The sequence below is a fragment of the Trachurus trachurus genome (assembly GCF_905171665.1).
Source record: "Trachurus trachurus genome assembly, chromosome: 18".
Lineage (NCBI taxonomy): Eukaryota > Metazoa > Chordata > Actinopteri > Carangiformes > Carangidae > Trachurus > Trachurus trachurus.
In genome coordinates this window covers 20,678,914-20,698,636 of record NC_139909.1, presented here as the reverse complement: position 1 = coordinate 20,698,636, position 19,723 = coordinate 20,678,914, and the positions used below count along the sequence as shown (strand labels likewise).

Below are 19,723 nucleotides of genomic sequence, written 5' to 3'. Positions count from 1 at the left end.
ATTCCTTTTTGGATAGGGAAGTGTGATATTTGACAACAATCCTGTGTTTCATCCAATTCCAGATAACTTCCAGGTCATCCCTCTGAGCTTCAGCAGCAACCTAGACCACTTCAACCCCAACATCCCAGAGTGGAGAGAGGACATTGGTCACGTGGTCACTAACATACTCGCTAAGGTAGAAGGAGGGGGCTGTAGGAGCCATCATGGAGAATGCAGATTGAATTACTTATATCATATAATATCAGCATATTTTTTATTAAAAGACAAATGCCCCCTAAATCCTGTTGTATAAAGCACATAAATTAGTTTTCTGTGTAAAAATGTCACAAGTGCCATATCAGGAAACAACGTATATGAAAATAATTAATTCTCATCCCTTGATTGTTTTAATGGTTGAACTAATGCTACTTGTATTCTTTTTATGAATATATCAGTGGTTTATTGCTTTTGTTTTTTGTGCTGATGTAAGAGTACTGTATGTAGGCTAGTGTAGGTGTAGTTTTGAACAATGGTTATCTTTTCCCAAGTTCTTATGACCTCCCCTTCAACTCATGATGTTTTCTTGATAGAAACAAAAGGTTTAGGAGGTTGAAGAAGTGGTGGAGATCTGGTTCAGGAACTACTGTATACTAGCAGCTTTCTGTGTCTTTAGGGTTTATTATAAGCCACATGACTTATTGCTAGTATTTATATTTTCACAGTTTTGTTTATTGAGTAGCTATATGACTGGCCAATAACCATCTGACTTTAGGTTACAGGCGTTCCTCAGGAGTCCCTGGTTACAGTGGTCAAGCCGGGCCTGCCCACCACTGCAGACCTGTACATTCTCCCACAGGACAGCAAACCAGCCAAGAAGAGTGTGTTTATAGACAAGGTACATGCACAAAGATATGAATCCATTACAAATACTATATAAATGGCTCATTGTGTTGGTAGAAGCAAATGTCTTTCCTAATAATACAAGTGTTTTTGTTTAACATCCCCTCATCCTCAGCATATTCAAGCCATCATGCAGGCCTTCAACGACAACAATGTCAGCTTTGTGGTGCGAGGACTACAAGTACTGGTGATGCTGGCTGACCCAAATGGAGGTATATTTCATTACTGACCATTTAGTCTGCTTTTAAACCTGCATTTCGTTTGTGCATTTATTTATTGTTGTTGTTGTTTAATGATAATTGCATGTTATACATTTATTTTCAAGGGCTAGGTCTAATTACTAATGACACAACAGCTACAGCAGCAGAGAATGGTGCGTTCATGACCCATACACCTGCAGATCTCTGAATCAACCTAATCTCAATATTCTCTGATTTCTGCACCATTTCCTTTCCTGGTTTGATCCGGTTTGAGCCGGTCTGGGCTTTGCTGTGCTTCATTTTCAACAATATTTCTTGTTGAAAACTTAACTGGCTTGGATTTTGGTTGACAGGTCTTTTCATCTCACTTTCCTGCAGATCTTTGTCTTCTTGATATCTTCTTCCGTTTTTACACTGAATTGCAAATCCTCTTAACCTTTTTGCTCTGATCGTGTGGACATGAATTATTCCTCATCAGTGTATCTGTGTGAATCTTTATTAGGTTACCATGGAGCAGCTGATGGTCCAGGTGTTTGGGCTCTAGCAATCATTTTCCTAATCAGCATCATCGCCACTGGCTCCTTCATCCTCTTCAAGTTCAAGAGGTGAGTCATGTGAGACAGCTACAGCATGTCAGCAAGAGCCTGGATTAAACTGCACTCAACCAATTCCTTTTATTGACCATCACTGATGTTGATGAAAGAAGTTTTTTTTTCTTGTGTGATTTTTAGGAGAAAGATATTTTGTATTTTGCTATATAAACATAATGTTGTTACATAATTAATTTAACAAATTACTCAGAGTGAGAAGATTCACTTTATGTGCATTCTTAATGTTCTAACACCAAGGTCACGCTTGAGTCTCAAATAACAGCTGAAAGCAAAGCATGAACAAGCATAATCAATGAATATGCAGCATGTGCATGAGGCTGATATTGAGAGAACTTATTTCATGGTATTTAGCATTTTATATGCAGTAAATAACTTTTCTACTTTGATTTAGAGTCTACAGTTTTCCTAGTTTCTCTCTGAGGCTGTACTTACTTACCCCTATTTTTTGTTACTGTCAATAGTGCCATGGCTTAATGTGTTAGCATGCTTACATTTGCCATTACTGTTGTCAATATCAAGAGAATGTGATTGATTTGTACTAGTAGCCTAATGCACCAGATGTTAGGAAACCGTCTGCTGCTTAAACCCTTGGCAAAACTGTGATTGTTGACATATTTTTCTATTATTTCACTATGTATAGCACCATATTGCACAACACTGTTGCATGAAGACTAGTTGATTTAATGTGAGAGACACCTGCATGCTTTATTTTCACGTCAATCCCCTGCCAGCAGCAGCACCAACTCACACCCTGAACACAAACATTCACCAAAAAGTCACTTGAATATGCAGCTCAAAACTACAGCCCCATCTTATAAGAACAACAAATCCCACAGTCCTTGGTTTAGGACTGAGGATGCCTATCCTCCACTGTTTTTCAGGAAGCTTCCAGGCAACCGCAACGTGTACGCCCAGATGCACAATGAGAAGGAGCAGGAAATGACCAGCCCCGTCAATCACAGTGAGGACACACAGCACATCATCCAAGGAGAGGAGTTCATTGATGATGACCTGGACTCGCAGACTCTAGGTAACGCAGGAGGTAGCCCCGCCTTCTGTTCCCTTATAAGGACTACCACTAACCACTGCTACTAAAAACCAAGCCACTAACACCAGCAGCTAACACACACCAAGGTACTGAAGAACTTCCCCTTTTTCATCCTTATCACTGGTACACTTAGCCACATTATGAAATCTTTACTTTTACTTGCAAAGTTGATCACAAGCCACTACTGATATCAGGAATTAATTATAAGGTTAAAGGGATATTTCAACATTTTTGGCAAATTCGCCTATTGCCATAATCCCTTTAGTCATAAGAGTAGGTTCATTACCTTCAATTATCTGGTGGACAAGTTGTGACCTGCACATTCACCACGCTATTAAATAATAATGTACCATAATTATACATGATTATTTCATAGCCCTTGCTTGTACCGTTCACAAAACAACATGCACTGATAATTAAAGGTAATTAACATACCCCTAAGATTATATGGCAAATTTGTCAAAATGTTGAGCTACTCCTTTAAAAAAGGGTGGGCCTAATGAACCAACTGTAATGAGGCTTTGGTCTTGCTAAAGACATAATGTCCCTAAAGTCTTAAATGAAGCTCTTTTATGTCCAAGCACCACATTAAATAATGCAGATTGGTCGTAACTGTTAATGTTATAACTGTGATATTATATGTCATGTGATATGACCATGAGTGAATAAGAACTAGGCTATATATTCATGGCTTTGAGAGCTACTCTTTTCCTACCACTGTGACCAATGATTTATGAGATGTTGTTTGCATGGATGTTAAATATGAAAAGTGCCCTGTGGAGAGGAGAAAGACAAGTGGTTTGAAACTCTCTCTCTTGGGGAGCAGTAGGAACATTTGATTATTCTGATAATTTCTCAAGATCTTATAAAACAAAAGATTAATCGATTGACTTTTTTTCTTTTTTTTTAATAGATCTATTAAATGATCACAACAGCAAATAGTTCCACTACTATGTGATTAGAAGTAATAAATGACAGTGTTTCTTTATGAACAATGCAAGTAACATATTTTCCAGAAAATTAGCTTAGTTAATATCGAGGAATGAAAGTTGAGCTTTGACTCAACACCAGGCGTATACAGAAACCTCCACAGGGCAACTTGAACCCAAGTGAGCCAGAGCATGTTGAGATTTAAAGTTGTTGTTTAGCATTGCTCATTCATTTGTCTGTGTCCCGTTCCTTCTTCCCCCTTATTGCCAGGCAACCATTCAGGGGTGGTTCTGAGCATCAACTCCAGAGACCTACACAGTTACCTAACCAGCTGATGGCTGCCATGGCAATGCTAGCAAACTAGCCTAGCCTAGCTGGCTAATGAGCACAGGGACTCCACTTTGCCTTCCACCTCCTCGCTCCTCTCCTCCTTCTCCTTGGATACTTCACCTCCACACCATGGCCTCCCTCAACTTCCAGCTTTGTTTTTTTGTTTAAGTAACGGCATTTTCTCGGATGTATTTTACATCACCTGGAGCCCCCCTCCCTCCCTCCCCCTCTCTTCAGCCCGTACTGACACCTGGTGAAGATGGAGGACACTAAGGACACCTACAATGTATGTTTTGAAAAATAAACTCCGTCTGTACATCGTCTTGCCACTTTGTAGACACTCAAAATCAGCAAGCATGATTCACTGCGCTGGTTTCAAAGGCATACTCACTTTCAAAGAGGGTCGAACCAAGAGGCCACAGCTACTGACAGTAGGTGGTTGCCAAAGACGGTGTGGAGGTGACTTTCAAGCACTAAGGGTAGCGTGCAAGTAAATTCAAGAAACATGTATTTTTACTCTCCCCTCGCTTGTTTTATTTCATTCCTTTTGTGCTTCCCACATTTACTAGACTCTCTCTTCAAAGGCAATAATATTCTCTGAATGGAATGTAAGGTTATGATGATGAACCCTTGAGAATTTGCATGTGAAGAGAGGGCAGTGTTGCACTTTCTTACAATCTCACTCACAGGTACTGACCGGAGAGTTCAGCTTTGAAATATTACAGTATGTTTACACAGCTTTCAGTGTTCATCAGAAATCACTGCACATGCACATTTCCTCTTAACTACACACAGTTTTTTGGCGTGTGGTGTTTAAAGTCGGCACCACCTCTGTAGGAGCACATCGTCTGTCCCGTGGTGCCTCAAGCAGCAGGTGTTGATCTTGCTCAGCAGCGACATAACCTGTTGGTCAGTTTATTTATTTCCAACAACTGTCCTCTCCCACACATTCTTGCGTCAGACTTCGTTCCCCTGGAGACAAAGGTTGCTGTGATGGAGGGAAGGTGTAGTTGATATATTTTACTGTATCAGCCTATATTAGGCGTAGCCCATGGTGGAATCATGTCTCCTTAAAAAGTTTTGGTTTGTTGTATGTAAATGTGTAAATATGACTTTGGACATATTCCTTTTTGACATGTGTGTGAATGTTTAACATGTCTACCAATATACACAGCATTTTTTTTTTTGACTTACCCTTCACAGAGTTTCCTGAATTTGAAGAATTCCCATTATTTCCAGTTTCCTCAGCCCCATTGCCTGCACGTGTCCATTTTCAATACTTTCAGTGTGATCTCATGAGGAAGATAATTTTACTGTCTTCACTGTTAACTGCAAATAATTTCGTTGTCTTCTATAGATGCTCACAAGTACACAGTGATGACTATGTATATGGATATTTTTGATACACTTGTTTTTCTGTCATTTTTCCTAGTATGTGTAAACACTGGTGAGTGTCTCTGATGACTTTTCTGAAGTCTATTGTTTGATTGCACTAATGATGTAAGCAGTGCACTCGGTATCAGAACAAGTCGACAGACTGAATCAAAACGTCTTTGGGTAAAAGGCCTTTACAGACTTTACCACTGCTACTAACACCAAGTTCACATATGATTCATCCCAGTTCGTCTTGTATTTAAAGCAACAGTTCACATTCACTTGCTCTGATTTACACCTTAACTCATCTTTTGTACATATTCTGCTCATGCTCAACTTGTTCATAATTTTTTAGTGATGTGTTGTTATTGTATCATGTATGTCCTCTTTACAAAGGGGAAAGTGGAAATTATATTACAATATAATAATGAGCGAGTTTCACAAATGATGGCACCGACCATGTTGTTTTGACCGCACTGGTTTTCTTTGATTCTTTTCTTCTTTCTGCCGTTTGTTTGATCTATTTATTCTGTTGATTTTTGCAATTAAACAATTGTGTGTCCTTATCAGGAAGCGCAGTGCACTCAACCTGCATCCTGGAATAAATCACTCCTATAACTTGTAAGTCCATTGGTTTTATTGGTTTGCATACCTCTTTAGGCAAAAATGAATAAATGTAGTTGCTGTTTGTCTTCTAATGTCCAGTAAGACCAATGCTCAGTACAACACTGGCCTCTTTCTCCTGCCAACCCTACCTCCTGGCACAGAAAGCTCAATGCACTGTTAACACATGCCAATAGACAAAAACACAAACCTCAGGAAACATCTTTAGTTTGACAGATGCAAATATTCACAACAAAACCAAATTCCAAAACCTGCTGCAAATAGGCTACAACACAATGGAAGTGCTTCACTGGGACACTGAAAAGTGATGAGTCCAGGTGGGATGCACCTCTTCTTTGATGCCCAACAATGACTTTTGCAATGAAAAGCATTCAAGTGCAGGTCCATCACATCTCAGGTTATTTTTCAGGCCACAGCACATCTGAGGGTGCAGTGTTGATCACTATCATTAATATTACAGCTAATGGATTTCTTTTTGAAGAGCTTTCTCAGCTCACAAAATGTTGCATGTGTGGAGCCTGGTTGAAATGTAGCCTACACTATTTAGTGGTCTTGTACCTTCAGGATTCTCTTAAGTTTATTGCCACTCTGACATACAAGTAAACTCATGTGATTTTTATGTTGGATAAAACTCCAGGATATAAAATATACATTAGAGTACAGTGCAGCACAGTCAAATCAAAAACATCCTAAATAAAATCAATAAAGTGTAAAACATCAAATATTGTCCATCCATACACTGTATGTGCATGCATAAAAATTGTGTTTGTGTGTGTAAGTAAGGAGAGGCTAATGACCTGAGGAAAGAAACTGTTCTGCATCCTGCTGGTGTGTGTTTTGGACGAACAGACTGGCATGAAGGTGGGTCACGGTCAGTCCCTCATTTAAACATCACAATGTTGTTAGAAGTCTGCTCACGTGGTTTTCGTACATTTGTGTTTTCCTCACTAGTTTTTGTTTTCATATCACATTTATTCGCATGCATATCGGGACGGGAGTGGGCAAGAAAGAGAGAAGACACCGGGCACACACCTGATTTGTTGTAGGCTACCAGCAAAAATTGAGATTGAAACTAAGTTGGTTAGAAATGAAGAGAGGAAAAGCACAAAGAATATAAAGTGCTTAACATTATACTGTAAGCTACACCCTAAAAGATTTGCCAGAAAACCTTTTGTGTCTTTTCAGAATCAGAATCAACATTTTCTATGAAAACACTCTGGTTTTTCTATGGGCTTATATTGTTTGGATCCTTTATATGCTGCTAACAAATCAGATCAATATTACATCATCAATTTAATGTAATTACTTGCAAAATATCATATCCAAATCCGCCAATCACAAATCATCCTTTTTAATTTTTGAAAAAAAGTTCACATAATAGGCTACATCAAACAATCCCACATTCTAAAAACAGAAAAGCCGTCAAAATCACTGACATTTGTGTAAAATAATTTATCATTTTAATCCCCTGGCATATGTTCTTTTTTGTGTCCATTGTTAACATGAATAAAGTTTCTATGGAAAAAAAAAAACTGTGAATGGCGGCAGACTTTAAAAAATGGCGGAGGTTACTCACGTCCTGGCGTCACAGAAGAAGAGTTTAGTCTTTGGTTTAGTTGTCCTGTGCTTCGCAGCCTTCCCTAACACCACGAGTAAAGTGTGTGTGTAGTAGCCCACCCTGTTCCTTCACCTGCCATGAAGAACCTTTATCCCGTTCATCCACACCTCTTCCCTCCGTCCTTCATCTGCCGACCCGGCCCAAACTCACTGGGAAGAGGACGAGACTGGGGGACAACCGGAAGTACCAGGTGCACAGCCTGAACGAGGTGAACAAGTAGGCCTACTACTAATTCAAGTGTGAAACGTTTACATTTCAGTGTGTGTAAATTTGAGGTTGACCTAGAAGATGAACAGTGAGCATTTGACAAATGCAGCCCTGCGTTTTTAGAGTAGCTCTCTACTTGTGTCTTCTCTGCATTCAACATTGCAACAGTAGCCTTCAAATTCAAATTATTTCAATGTAGTTTTGAAAAAGCAATGTCCATTTTTAGCATTAGCCTCATTTATTGCCCTACTATTTTTTGTTTAGGCTAAAGCCAAATTAAAATACCTTGGAAATGCAAGGACTGCCTGCTATCTGCAGAGACCACAGCTTTTTAAACATTGGGAGCTAAAAGATTGAACTTGTCCTGTTTTTTCTTCTAATGATATTGATGGTTAGTTCATTCATATAGTTCTTTGTTCTACATTAAAGTGTGTGTTACACTTGTTTGCAGAGCACTGAGCCAACAGCCATAGATGCCTTGTTCTGAGCAGTTTGGTGAGTAACACTACCTGCTTTCACAACATGGAAGCACCTGGAAACAGATTCCTCTGCCATCTGACCCTGCCTGGAGGAATACTGGGTGAGTTGGTTAGTTCCAGATAAACTCACTTTTCCCAGCTGATTCATTGTAAATTTTATACTTTATATTGTACTCTTGAACTGGTGTATTATTTTTTTAGATGAAACTTCTCGTAGGCGGTAAAAATACACTGCCGTTCACTGCCTGTGTGCGTTGGTGTTTCTCAGTGGGGGAGAGCAGAGACCTTTCTACTGCAGATATACTTTGCCATTTGTCACCCATACAAACCCACTTCAAAAAAGCTTCACTATTCACTATTATCTATACTTGGCTACAAATCATACGCTAACCAGACACCAAGCAGACATCCAAGCATTGTGACTGCTCCAATATTCCCATGTTCTCTGAAATCAAGTGTGATAAAGTTATCACAAAGTTAACACATATTATATTATGGTACATTTTAGGTACTATATTGCTTTCAACAATTAATGTGGGACTTTTCATTTTAAGGTTGATATTTTAATGTTTTTGAATCCCATAATGAGGAGGATGGTCCTCCTCACAGAGATTCTGGGCTTTCAACCAAAAAAACAGTTCCCATTCCATCCACATGGTGGAGCAGGTGATCAAATTATGCAGAAATATACTCTTCAGACTTGAATTTGGTTTACTGCATTACACAGTGTAGCAATGTGCACCTATGTTTGTTAGCATAAGAATAAACTGAGATCTGACTCTTTGGCGAGAAAAATGCAAAGCAAGAATTTGAAGGACTTCTGGAAAGAAATCAAACTATCTCTTTCATCTAATATTGATGGTGTGAGTGGCTCTGATAAAGTATCTCAGCTATGGCAGAGGCAGTATTGTGAGTGGTTCAATTGTGTGAAAGGTAATGTGTTTGAAATGGACAAAATAGATAATAATGCAACTGTCACTGTTACTCCTCAAGAAGTGCAGGAAGCAGTTAAAGAGTTAAGTGGCAATAAAGCATGTGGACTAGACAAAATCAGTGCTAGTAAAACAAATAGATAGATATGTTTCACAGGGATTTTGTCACCAGTCCTGTTTAACATTTATATGGAGGACTTTCTGTTCAGTTAAACAATTGTGGCACATGATGCATGGTAGGAGATACACTAGTTAATCACTTAATGTATGCTGATGATCTTGTTATCTTTTGGCATTGTTCCAAGCCAAGAAGACAGACGCTCAGTCTTTCCTGACTTTTTTCTGTCAGACTCTGCCCTTTATAGAGCATGATGAGATGAAATATCTTGGTCATTCATTATATTGACAAATGATTTCTCTGATGACAAGGATATTCATAGACAGTGTCGCAAGAATGTATGCTCAAGCAAACACACAGCTGTACAAATTCACCATGTGCTCAGTGGATGTAAAGACCCACCAAGAGGTGTATGTACAAGATAAGCAGCATGCAGAGACTCACTGTGGAATACAATGACTGTATGAGGCTGCTGCTTAAAGGGACAACGAGGAGTTTCTATTCGGTTATAAAAAAGTCTCACGTTAATGTGGACGAATCTCCGCTACCCACACTTGTTAATGGGCCCATTTTCGATAAATATATCGTTCTGTCTCTATCGTTATTTTGTTGTTATTAGTGGTGGCGGAGATGCTGGTCGAGCCGACCAGCGTTTTTTACTTTCGGTTTCGCAACGAGTCATGAGAATAAAGCAGCTGAATCGCCGTTTATGGTCGGAACTACGACGGTATGTGAACCTCTTTGAACCTCTGACTTTAATTCTTTTTTTTTTTTTTTGTGTGATCAAGTTTTTATTATTTCATCCCCCCCGCCCGTTTTACAATATGCCCACATTAAATCAAATTCACAGTTACTTAATTGACATATATACATACACCACCTTAAATCATATATATATATACCACCGTACATCGTACATATACCACCATACATCATATACAAAATGAGTATGTCATAACCATGTGGGCTATTGTCCCACCCTTATCCCACCCATACCACCCCTACCCCTCTGGCTTATTTCCCTCCCCTCCCCTTCCCCTTGCTGGATTTAGTCTCTGAACATAAAGGGGGAAGTACATCACATACAGTTCAATTAATTAACACAGAAATGTCAAGTCCCCTTGTCCCTCTCCTCTTCTACTAACAAATGTCCAAAGAGTACACCAGTAATAATGGAAATAAATAATTAAGTAATAGTAAAAAATAAAAATAAAAAATAAAAATGACCATCCTGAGATAAGGGTGATCTTATCAGTTCACACTGCCAGTAGTATCCCCCAAATATTCAACATACATACATACCAAACATACCATACAGGTACCCCTTAACTCCCAATTCCCTATGCACAAATTTACCCAGACATCTTCATACACTTTTATAGTTCATACATGGGGGACTAAGCCCTATCGACTAACCAGTTTTGTCTATGTAACTTAAGTCTAATCTTCTCCAATGCCTTAGACAGGACCTCAATGCTATTCGTTATAGCCCCATTCGATCGAGCAATCGAAAGCTCCAGAGAAGTAATGTCGTACAGTAAGGCAGTCCATCGAGAGATATTGAGTGTGTGTGGCGGTTTCCACCTCTGTATTAACATCTTCTTAGCTGCCGTCAGGCCTAAGAAAAGTAGTTTCTTCTGAGTAAACTTAAGTACTAATTGAGAGTCATCGTTTAGCAGCAAAACAATCGGATTACACGGTATGTTGATCCCAATTATATCTCCCATCAGGGATGCTACTTGAAACCAAAAAAGCTCCACCTCCGGACATTGCCACATCATATGACAATAAGTTCCTATTTGGTTACGGTTACACAAGGGGCAAGTGGGAGTGGAGCAAAGTTGAAGTTGGCAGCGTTTCCTGGGTGTTAAATAAAATCTGTGAATAAATTTATAATGAATCATTTGATAATTGAAATTCCGTGACGTAATCTTAATGTTTCCCCATACTCTCTTCCAATCAATAACTTGGTTATATTCCTTCAAATCAACATTCCACACTTTGGTCACCCCCAGTGTATGGCCTTTAGCTTCTTGTATTTTTTGATACAGAGTGGATACCAGACCTCTGGATTTAGATTCCATGCCTAAGAGCTTGAGAAGGGGATGTTCGAGAAGAGGCATGTTACATGGAACTCCATGAGCTAAGATAGCATGTCTCAACTGTAAATAAAAATAAAAGGAAGATCTGGGTAGATTATATAAGCTCTTGAGATCTTCATATGACCTAAATCCTCTGTCGTCTATAATATGAGATAAAATACGGATACCAGAGTTAGACCATCTGACTTTAATTCTTGATGAATGAAAACATGAGTCCGTCTTGCGCCGGTCAAAAGAATTTTACGGTGCGCGCGGAGGCTCATAAATGTAGTGTGAAAACGCTTCGCTTTTCCAAAACTCCTCGTTGTCCCTTTAAGACTCCAAGAAGTCATATGTTTGCAATATGGGTCCATACCTGTGCTGCTGTGATACGGAATCTGATGTATAGATTCATATGTAGAGTATCCAACTCATCAAATGGTATTATTTCATGCATCAATCCTGTACTCAGCTCAGTCAGGTTCACATCAATGATGGAACCACTGGCGTACACTTGTGTACAGACAGTGATTGCTATATTTTATGTGCATCACCGTTGTTATTATTTTTTTTAATGTATTGTTGTATTGTTCTGTATGTTCTTTGTTTTTAACTTTTTAAGATGTTGGACCTCTCATTGAGATGTGTCTTTAATAAAGTATGAATTTAATTTAAAGCAGAAGTAAGCGATATATTTGTGTTAATATAAGTCTTAAATAGTTATATCTTCCGACAGCAATCACTTACATAGAGTGTTTGGACCGAAACACGGGTCTGTCAGTCACTCTGCTCTGCTCTGAGCCGAGGAGAAAACTTTTCTCGTATCCTACAGTTTTTATCCAATGAGGAGAGAGAACGGCATGCAGGGCTGTGTGTGCAGCCAAGGGATGCGCGTGAATGTGGTGACGTAGGGACGAGGACTGTTATGGTGCGTTCAAGGCAACCCGTAACTCGTGTTTTTCCGACCTGTGAAGTCGTACCAGTTCGATCTGGTACGAGTTCACGGGTCGGAAGTTACGAGTGGCCGTTATAGTGACTTTCACAGGTAAAACAGGTCGGAAAAACACAAGTGGGTTGCCTGGAACGCTACAAAATCGTAAGTTGTGACATGAAGCTGTAATTTACGGTTTCAAAAGCCTGCCTGGAACGCAGCATTAGCCAAAACGACCGGATCGCTTACTTCTGCTTGAATTGAATAGGGAAAAAAAAACTGTACTACTGAAAGTCGAAGAACAACTCCAGAGAGTTAGAGGGTTTATTCTGGTTTGGATAACAAATACATTACATTCCCATGAAACAATGGCGTAGCCACGGGTGTGCCAGGGTGTGCCAGGGTGTGCCAGTGCCACCCAAAGAGGCAGCTGGCACACCCAAAAAATTTGATGCATTTTTTTGTTTTTGTTATAGTCTTATTAACATGTTCTCGATCAAGCAATCAATTTGTAAAAAATGCCAATGTGTTGCCACACCTGCACCTGGCAACCTACTAATGTGGAATAATGAAGACTGCTGCCTCCCTCCTGCCTTTTGCCAGCTGGACGCATTGCTCACGCCAAGCAGGCATTATGGACTTGGTTTGGAGGACCCTGAATTGACTGTGTTTGGGCAACTCATCAAATGGAAAGTGGATGGGGGACATCGGTTCCCGTCCATTATTGAAGTCTTAGACTAACTCAAAGGACTGCGACAAAGATGTTTTCCCCAACATGAACTGTTTGCTTGGTATTCTGATATCATTGCCTGTTACAAGTTGCTCTGTGGAGCACCTGTTTTCAGTTGTAAACAGGATTAAATCCATCAGCAGAGCTACAATACTCACAGAGAGACTGAATAGCATCTTGTTGCAATGCAAGGCAAGTTTATTTGTATAGCCCAACAGTTTATCTCAAAGGACTTTACACAATATCATAACAACATCCTCTGCCCTTAGACCCTCACATCCACTAAGGAAAAACTCCAAAGAAAACCCTTACAGTAACAGAGAAAAAACAGGAGAAACCTCAGGGTGAGCAACAGGACAGTGCACCCAAGGGGGACAGAAGAAGCGGTACAAAGACGCCATCAAAACCCCCATTAAAAAGTGATGCATCAGCCAGAACACTTGAGAGGAGGCAGCCCTCTCAGATTTGTGGAGCAGGATGGTCCATGAGGGTACAGCACAGTTAGAAAAGGACCTCTACCATGCCGCAGAAGCAAAGAAGCAACAGAGAAAGGAGAGATCCACCTCCAAAACGGCTCCACAAACCCAAACTAGAACGATCATGACAACCACTCACATATGCCACCATTGCAACAGAGACTGTGGATCAAGGATTGGCCTCTACGGCCACCGAAGACCCACAGATGACCAGACCCACCAACAAGAGGACAATCCCCAATGATGATGGTACAGACAAGAAATGGGTTAGGGTAGGGGTTAGATACGATTGTTTCGTACTGTGAGACATCAGGGATTTTAACAGTCTGTTGTCTGTCAGCCAAGCCCAGTACCCAGTTGCAGAGGGATGGTTTTAATCCAAGCAGCAGTAGTTGAGTTAAGTCTGTGTGATAATTGAACTAAAGTCCAGGAGGAGCAGTGAATGGACTTGGGTGCCAATATGACTAAAAGTCATTATCATGTTAGTGTGCTGTGCAAACCAGGGCTCTGATTCTTCTTGTAAATACTATCAATTTTACAGAGGTAAAAAAAATAAATGAAAATGAAAATGTAGTTTTATAATGCCTCATAAATGCATTATAATGTTTTATGAATGTTCTTGCAACGCATTATCAATATGACCTTGGAAAGCCTTACCAGAATATCCCATTATGTAAATGTCATTTCTGAGTCATTTCATACTGTAATCCATGTAATAAAGTAATCATATTCTTTTTGTTCCAATAAATAACAAAAAACAGTGTAAATGAAAGATACTTGACAACAGTTTTCCCTTTGAGAGAGAAATTCCATTGTACTAGTGTTTTCAGTTTTTAAAATGTTTTTCAGATGTGATATCATCCATTGTGTAGAGCTATGAGTCAACACAAGTATGAAGAGTTCTTGAAAACGTGCATTCACAATAGACAAATATTGTGTTAATACCACCACCAAGCACATGCATTCTTGTTCAAACATAAGAAAGGACATACACTGCCCACTGCATGCCAATCCTTATACCCGTGTGGCTCTAAGGAACTCAAACAGAGTGAAAAAGTCTAAAGATCAGAAGTGGCACACAAAGCTCTTTATACACACCCTGTACAAACTACAAACTACTTTAAACTGTCACCAGCCTGGATTACAAATTATTCAATTCAGATGTCAGCTTCAAGCCAACAGACCCTAAGGGCTCTGGGTTCAATAGTGGTTTCGTATAGAAATCTGAATTTTCACATACCTTTCATGCCAAACAGTTAAGTGTATTGTAAAAGTCAAGATGCTTTGATTTGATTTGATTTGTATTTGTCTCAAACAAGCACATCAAAAGACAAACAATCTATGTAACAAGAAACAAAACAATAATGATACTGTGCAAGTTTGAGAAGGGGCTGAAGGAAGCAAAGCTTATCAAGTTCAGCCCCCCCCTTACATTGTGATTCATGTCATACAGTACATCTGTAGTTCCATACAATTCAGAAGATTAAAAACATATTGCTTTAATATGAAATAAGACCATGATTATAAATAAAAAGAGTAAAATTAGCTGTCAAGTTCTTTATAGCTGTCCAAGAGTGTATGTTTGTACTTACTTTTAAATTGTTTTAAGTTATTGCACATTTTTATATCCTCATCTAGTCTATTCCACATTTTAACACCACAAAAATAGATGCTAAAACTTTTCAGGGTAGAATGGATGGTAGATTGTTTAAAGTTACAGTTCCCTCTTAAATCATATATGCTTTCTCTGACCATAAACATTTTTTGGATGTTTATTGGTAGCAACCTATTCCAGGCTTTAAACAAAATCTGACCTGTTTTGAATTTGACTAGGTCCTCAAATCTTAAAATACCCGATTTTAAAAACAACGGATTTGTATGATCAAGGTACCCAGCATGATGAACCATCCTTATGACTCTTTTTTGTAAAATGCAAATCTTTTGTAAAGTGCTTTTATATGTGTTTCCCCGCCCATACCTCAACACAATAAGATAAGTACGGATCAATGAGTGCATAGTACATTGTATGCTTTTATCAAACTATGGGGAGTGGGGTCGCAAAATGTTCAAGTTAAGACTGAAAGCTTACCTGTTAAATCAAGGTTCCTAATAGTTTCTTTTCCAGTATATTTGTCATTGGATCATTATCTCTTTACATGCTCATACACTCACTCAGTCAAATACAATTATTTTATATTTATACATACCCATGTTTTTATTTCTGACTTTTTTTAATTGTGTGCTATAAAATGGCACTTGTATTGCTTTCTTTTTTGTTATTTGTTGTTGCTTTCTCCTATTGTTGTTGATTTATCTTCTGAATGTATGTATATTTCTTGGGGAGGTGCTTTTTATAAGCCCATATAGGGTTTTTTAACCTCTCCTGCACTTACTATTCTTGTTTCATTTCTGTTTTTTGTAATTGTCTTTTATCATGGTGCAAATAAATAAATAGAAATAGAAATAAAATGAAAATGATCTCCTTTCCTACCCACTTTTCCTTAACCCCTATGTAACGGAGGTCCGTGGGTATAGCCACTAACAGTCATGAGGGACCAGTGAGGTGAAGTGATGACTTGTGGCGGTTAGCGGTAGTTAAACTCACTCACCCATAAAAGACCTGCTAACCCGACTGCCAAGTGGTCATTGACATCTTGGCGAAACGGTTTGCAGACAGCGATTTCTCCTTTCTTTGTAAAGGACAGACCAGTATTTCCTTTTCTATAGATAAGATATATGAGGCACTCAAGACACGTTCTTAACATTAAGAGAGTTCTTATCATGGCTGCTGCTGATATACTTCCAAAGCAATAGAGACATGTTCAACCGCCGAAATCTCATCTAATCGTGCTTAAATTGTTTGTCCACACAAAAATCCCAACACAGCGCATTTTTCAGTAACAACACATTTTTGGACTGTCTCTTGGACAGTTTCGGCACATCCTGAACAGCAGATCTCTGGTTTGAGATCCAGACAGTCTTCTTCCACTCTGTCTGTCTCCACCTTACCTATCAAATGAAAGCATCATAAAAAAAACAATAAGTTGGACTTGGATATATAATCTGGGGACTCAATAAGTAATGAAAAAATAGTGTTGTTTTGTTTCGCATTTAGTAATTGGAGTTTCAGGATCAAGCAATCTGAAGTTTGCTTTCGGCCTCTTTAACTGCTCAGTTGTGATTAGCAGCGTTTGTTTTTAGACAAGTTTGTCACAATTACCAAACTTTGATAAAAGTTTTATAAAATTGATCAGACACTTACCGCTACCTAGCTTGCTGACTTAACTGCATCAGTCTAAGTACCTGGGAAAAGGATTTCAAACTGTGAATTCCCAGAGGCTGAGATGTTATTGAGTACAAATGTCTGCTCAAGACCTTGGTACAAGTAGGCAGCAGCAGCCTCCACATCACCTCCTTGGTTTGCCAAGAAACCTACTTGTAACAACTGGAATCACAGTGTGTTTCTTCATACATCTGACACTTCACCTCTTTTTAATCCATCCCATTTTGTAATTTCTGGAATATCTTCTTCCTCCACCCCTGATAGTTAAATATGTGACGAATGTGTTTAGATGGTTTGAGATAAAACTGTTGCTAAGGTCAGAGACTAGGCGTGGCTCTCAGGTGGACGGAAAACGGTTATGCAACTATGCTTTCCTTCCCCTCCCTTTTATGTCTCTGATTTTATACCATGGGTGTTGCTTGGTTTCGGCTATAACAGGCTAGTCGGCTAGTCATTTTATCATTATTATTTTTCTTCTTGTTTTCTTTCTCATGGTTACTTTACACTTTTCTGAACCTGTACGTCTCCAATGAAGAAGGCAAAAAAGAAGATTAGATAAGAAAGCCTGTATTGCCCCTGAGGTGCAGTTTGATATCCAACAGTAGCCAAATCAACCACGGCTACATATCATAAAGTACAATTATAAAAATAAATTGCAGACGTACATGCATGATATCATTGTAATTATATGTAAGCACACAGAGTCCATCACTATGTTAATTGCATTGGCAACTAAGCCTTGTTGGCTTAGTTACCAATGCAATTAACACATCCAACAGCTGATGGGACAAATAGGATGATGAGGTTCTACTAAAATGACCTTTGCCACCTGAGTGACAATGTGTCCAAAATAATTTAAGTTAGCGAAAATTATCTTTCAACAAAGTTTAACAATATTTCCCAGCAATCTGTTGAGACTCACAGACTAACAGACCACTGCAAAAGTTACAATCGACAATATAAATAAATAATTTAGTCATCCACCTCAAGAAGAACAGTCTCTGGCCTCTTTTCAGATGAGGTCTGTTGGCCTCAGACGATCTCTATCATCTCAAGAATATCTCTCCAGTGGGGGTCATATTCCAAACATATGAAATATGTAACGGAGTGGAGAGATAGTCTTCACTCAGAGAACCAAGATTTCAATGTAACCATACGTTGTGTTAACCAGGATAGTACATCTCAGTATACCATTGATTTAGAAACATTAGATGGCAAGTAATGTGGCCACAAGGTAAAGACTAAAGCATGGCCCCTCAATGACTACAAGGAGGCTAGAATCATTGAAACATTATTATGAGCCTTGACTCAAATGTGCTCAAATGTATTGTCACAGTTTAGTGAAATTGTTGAAGAGGTGTAATAAAAAGCTCTTACAGTCATGGACAGTAATCTTCTTTTTTCTGTTCTTTTCCTGGTTTGTTCTAGAACTGCCTGTCTGCACTGTGGGTGTGTGTACTGTACATGGGTGTGTGCAGGTGTTTTGGAGCAGCGCCATCATGACTAGAGAGCACAGGACAAAAAAGAAACAGTGCAACCATAAATGATTAGGTGATACAATTATCATTACTTTATTGTACTTTGGATGAATTGATTCTTTATATGCAGCGCATCACCAAATAAGCTGTGACGTGGTACTGGTCCATGGTCCAGAGATTGGGGAACTCGGCAGTAAAACCTCTGGGACGTGGTAGAACAGGATATTGGCAGTTCGAATGTGCAACTGAAAAATCTACAGAAATGGTGTGATTCAGTCGAGTGAGTTTTTGTAGTTTGTGGATGGTGCTGCCAAGAATTCAGAGCTCACCCGAGAGCTGACTGTATGTGTTTATAAGGCTACTCATGCCTGCTGTATGAATACCTTAACTGAACAATAGGTCTGATTTACTTTATAAATTATGATAATGAACCACATGCAGTAATAACAGATCCTTTTCCACTGGAATGACTGTGGTCATTTAATAATAGTTTGTAGTGTCCATTAGCTGGTGGTGAGGCTTAACTCACTGCATGTTTAGTACCTCGTATTGTTTTTGTTGAAGAATAAACATATGAACATAGGAAAATCGCACATGTCAATATACAATATGTGCTGAAAAAGTGGCTCCACGTGATCAAAGTATTCTGTTTATTACACAATAACCTTTATAGTGTCTTACAGTACAAGTTCTCATTTGTAATATACTGTTTGATGGGCATCCCCACCCTATGAACTGCTGATAGGTCAAAAATCATGCATACATATATGCTCTGATACATACCTACAAACCACACCCAAAAGACCTTGCCCTGTCCCTATCACTTACAGTTACTCATTTACACATTTTGCAACATCACGTAATGCAGTAATTCAGCATCCACAGCAACCACCCACCCAACACATCCACCTGGGTTTCCAACAAACACTCCCCTGACCCATCCTAGCCCTATATAAAGACCTCTGCTCTGTCCCTTCTGTCTTCCTCTCCTGCTAACAAAAAGTTAGCCATGGATATGTTACGCCTTCTAATTTTGCTCTTATGGATGTGTGTCTGCACAACAGGAGAGGCACAACAGAGGTGAGTCCATTCCACAACAACAACTCCACAAAAAAGAAAAAATACAGAAAAGGCGTAATGTAAGAAGTTGACTTATACAGAGGATTTTACAGACTTACTGTCAAACTGTTCTGGGGTTATGGAGACATGGCGATTTTCTCTGAGCCCATACAAGTCTGATATGTCTAACTTGGTATTATGCATGACCTAACAGAACTGCAAAAAATCTTGAGGATACGTCTCACTTTGACCAAGTTACATTTAAGAACCAGTTTTCAGTAACGGAAAGTAAACGCACTCGAGCAATTTTTTTTTTTTGGTTGATTGGCTGTATT

The 19,723-nt window shown here is 39.1% G+C and overlaps 1 protein-coding gene across 1 annotated transcript in view; it reads left to right on the top strand.

Moving 5' to 3' along the window:
* sorcs2 (sortilin-related VPS10 domain containing receptor 2) overlaps positions 1-4,003 on the top strand; it is a gene marked incomplete at both ends in the record, with an annotated part of 304,429 nt that extends 300,426 nt beyond the window's left edge. Inside the window, 7 exons of the mRNA XM_083992479.1 lie at positions 63-175; positions 752-874; positions 995-1,091; positions 1,205-1,252; positions 1,582-1,684; positions 2,527-2,732; positions 3,939-4,003. Coding sequence (XP_083848605.1) covers positions 63-175; positions 752-874; positions 995-1,091; positions 1,205-1,252; positions 1,582-1,684; positions 2,527-2,732; positions 3,939-4,003 — 755 coding nt within the window. The remainder of the gene's footprint in view (positions 1-62; positions 176-751; positions 875-994; positions 1,092-1,204; positions 1,253-1,581; positions 1,685-2,526; positions 2,733-3,938) is intronic.
* Positions 4,004-19,723: the final 15,720 nt, after the last annotated feature.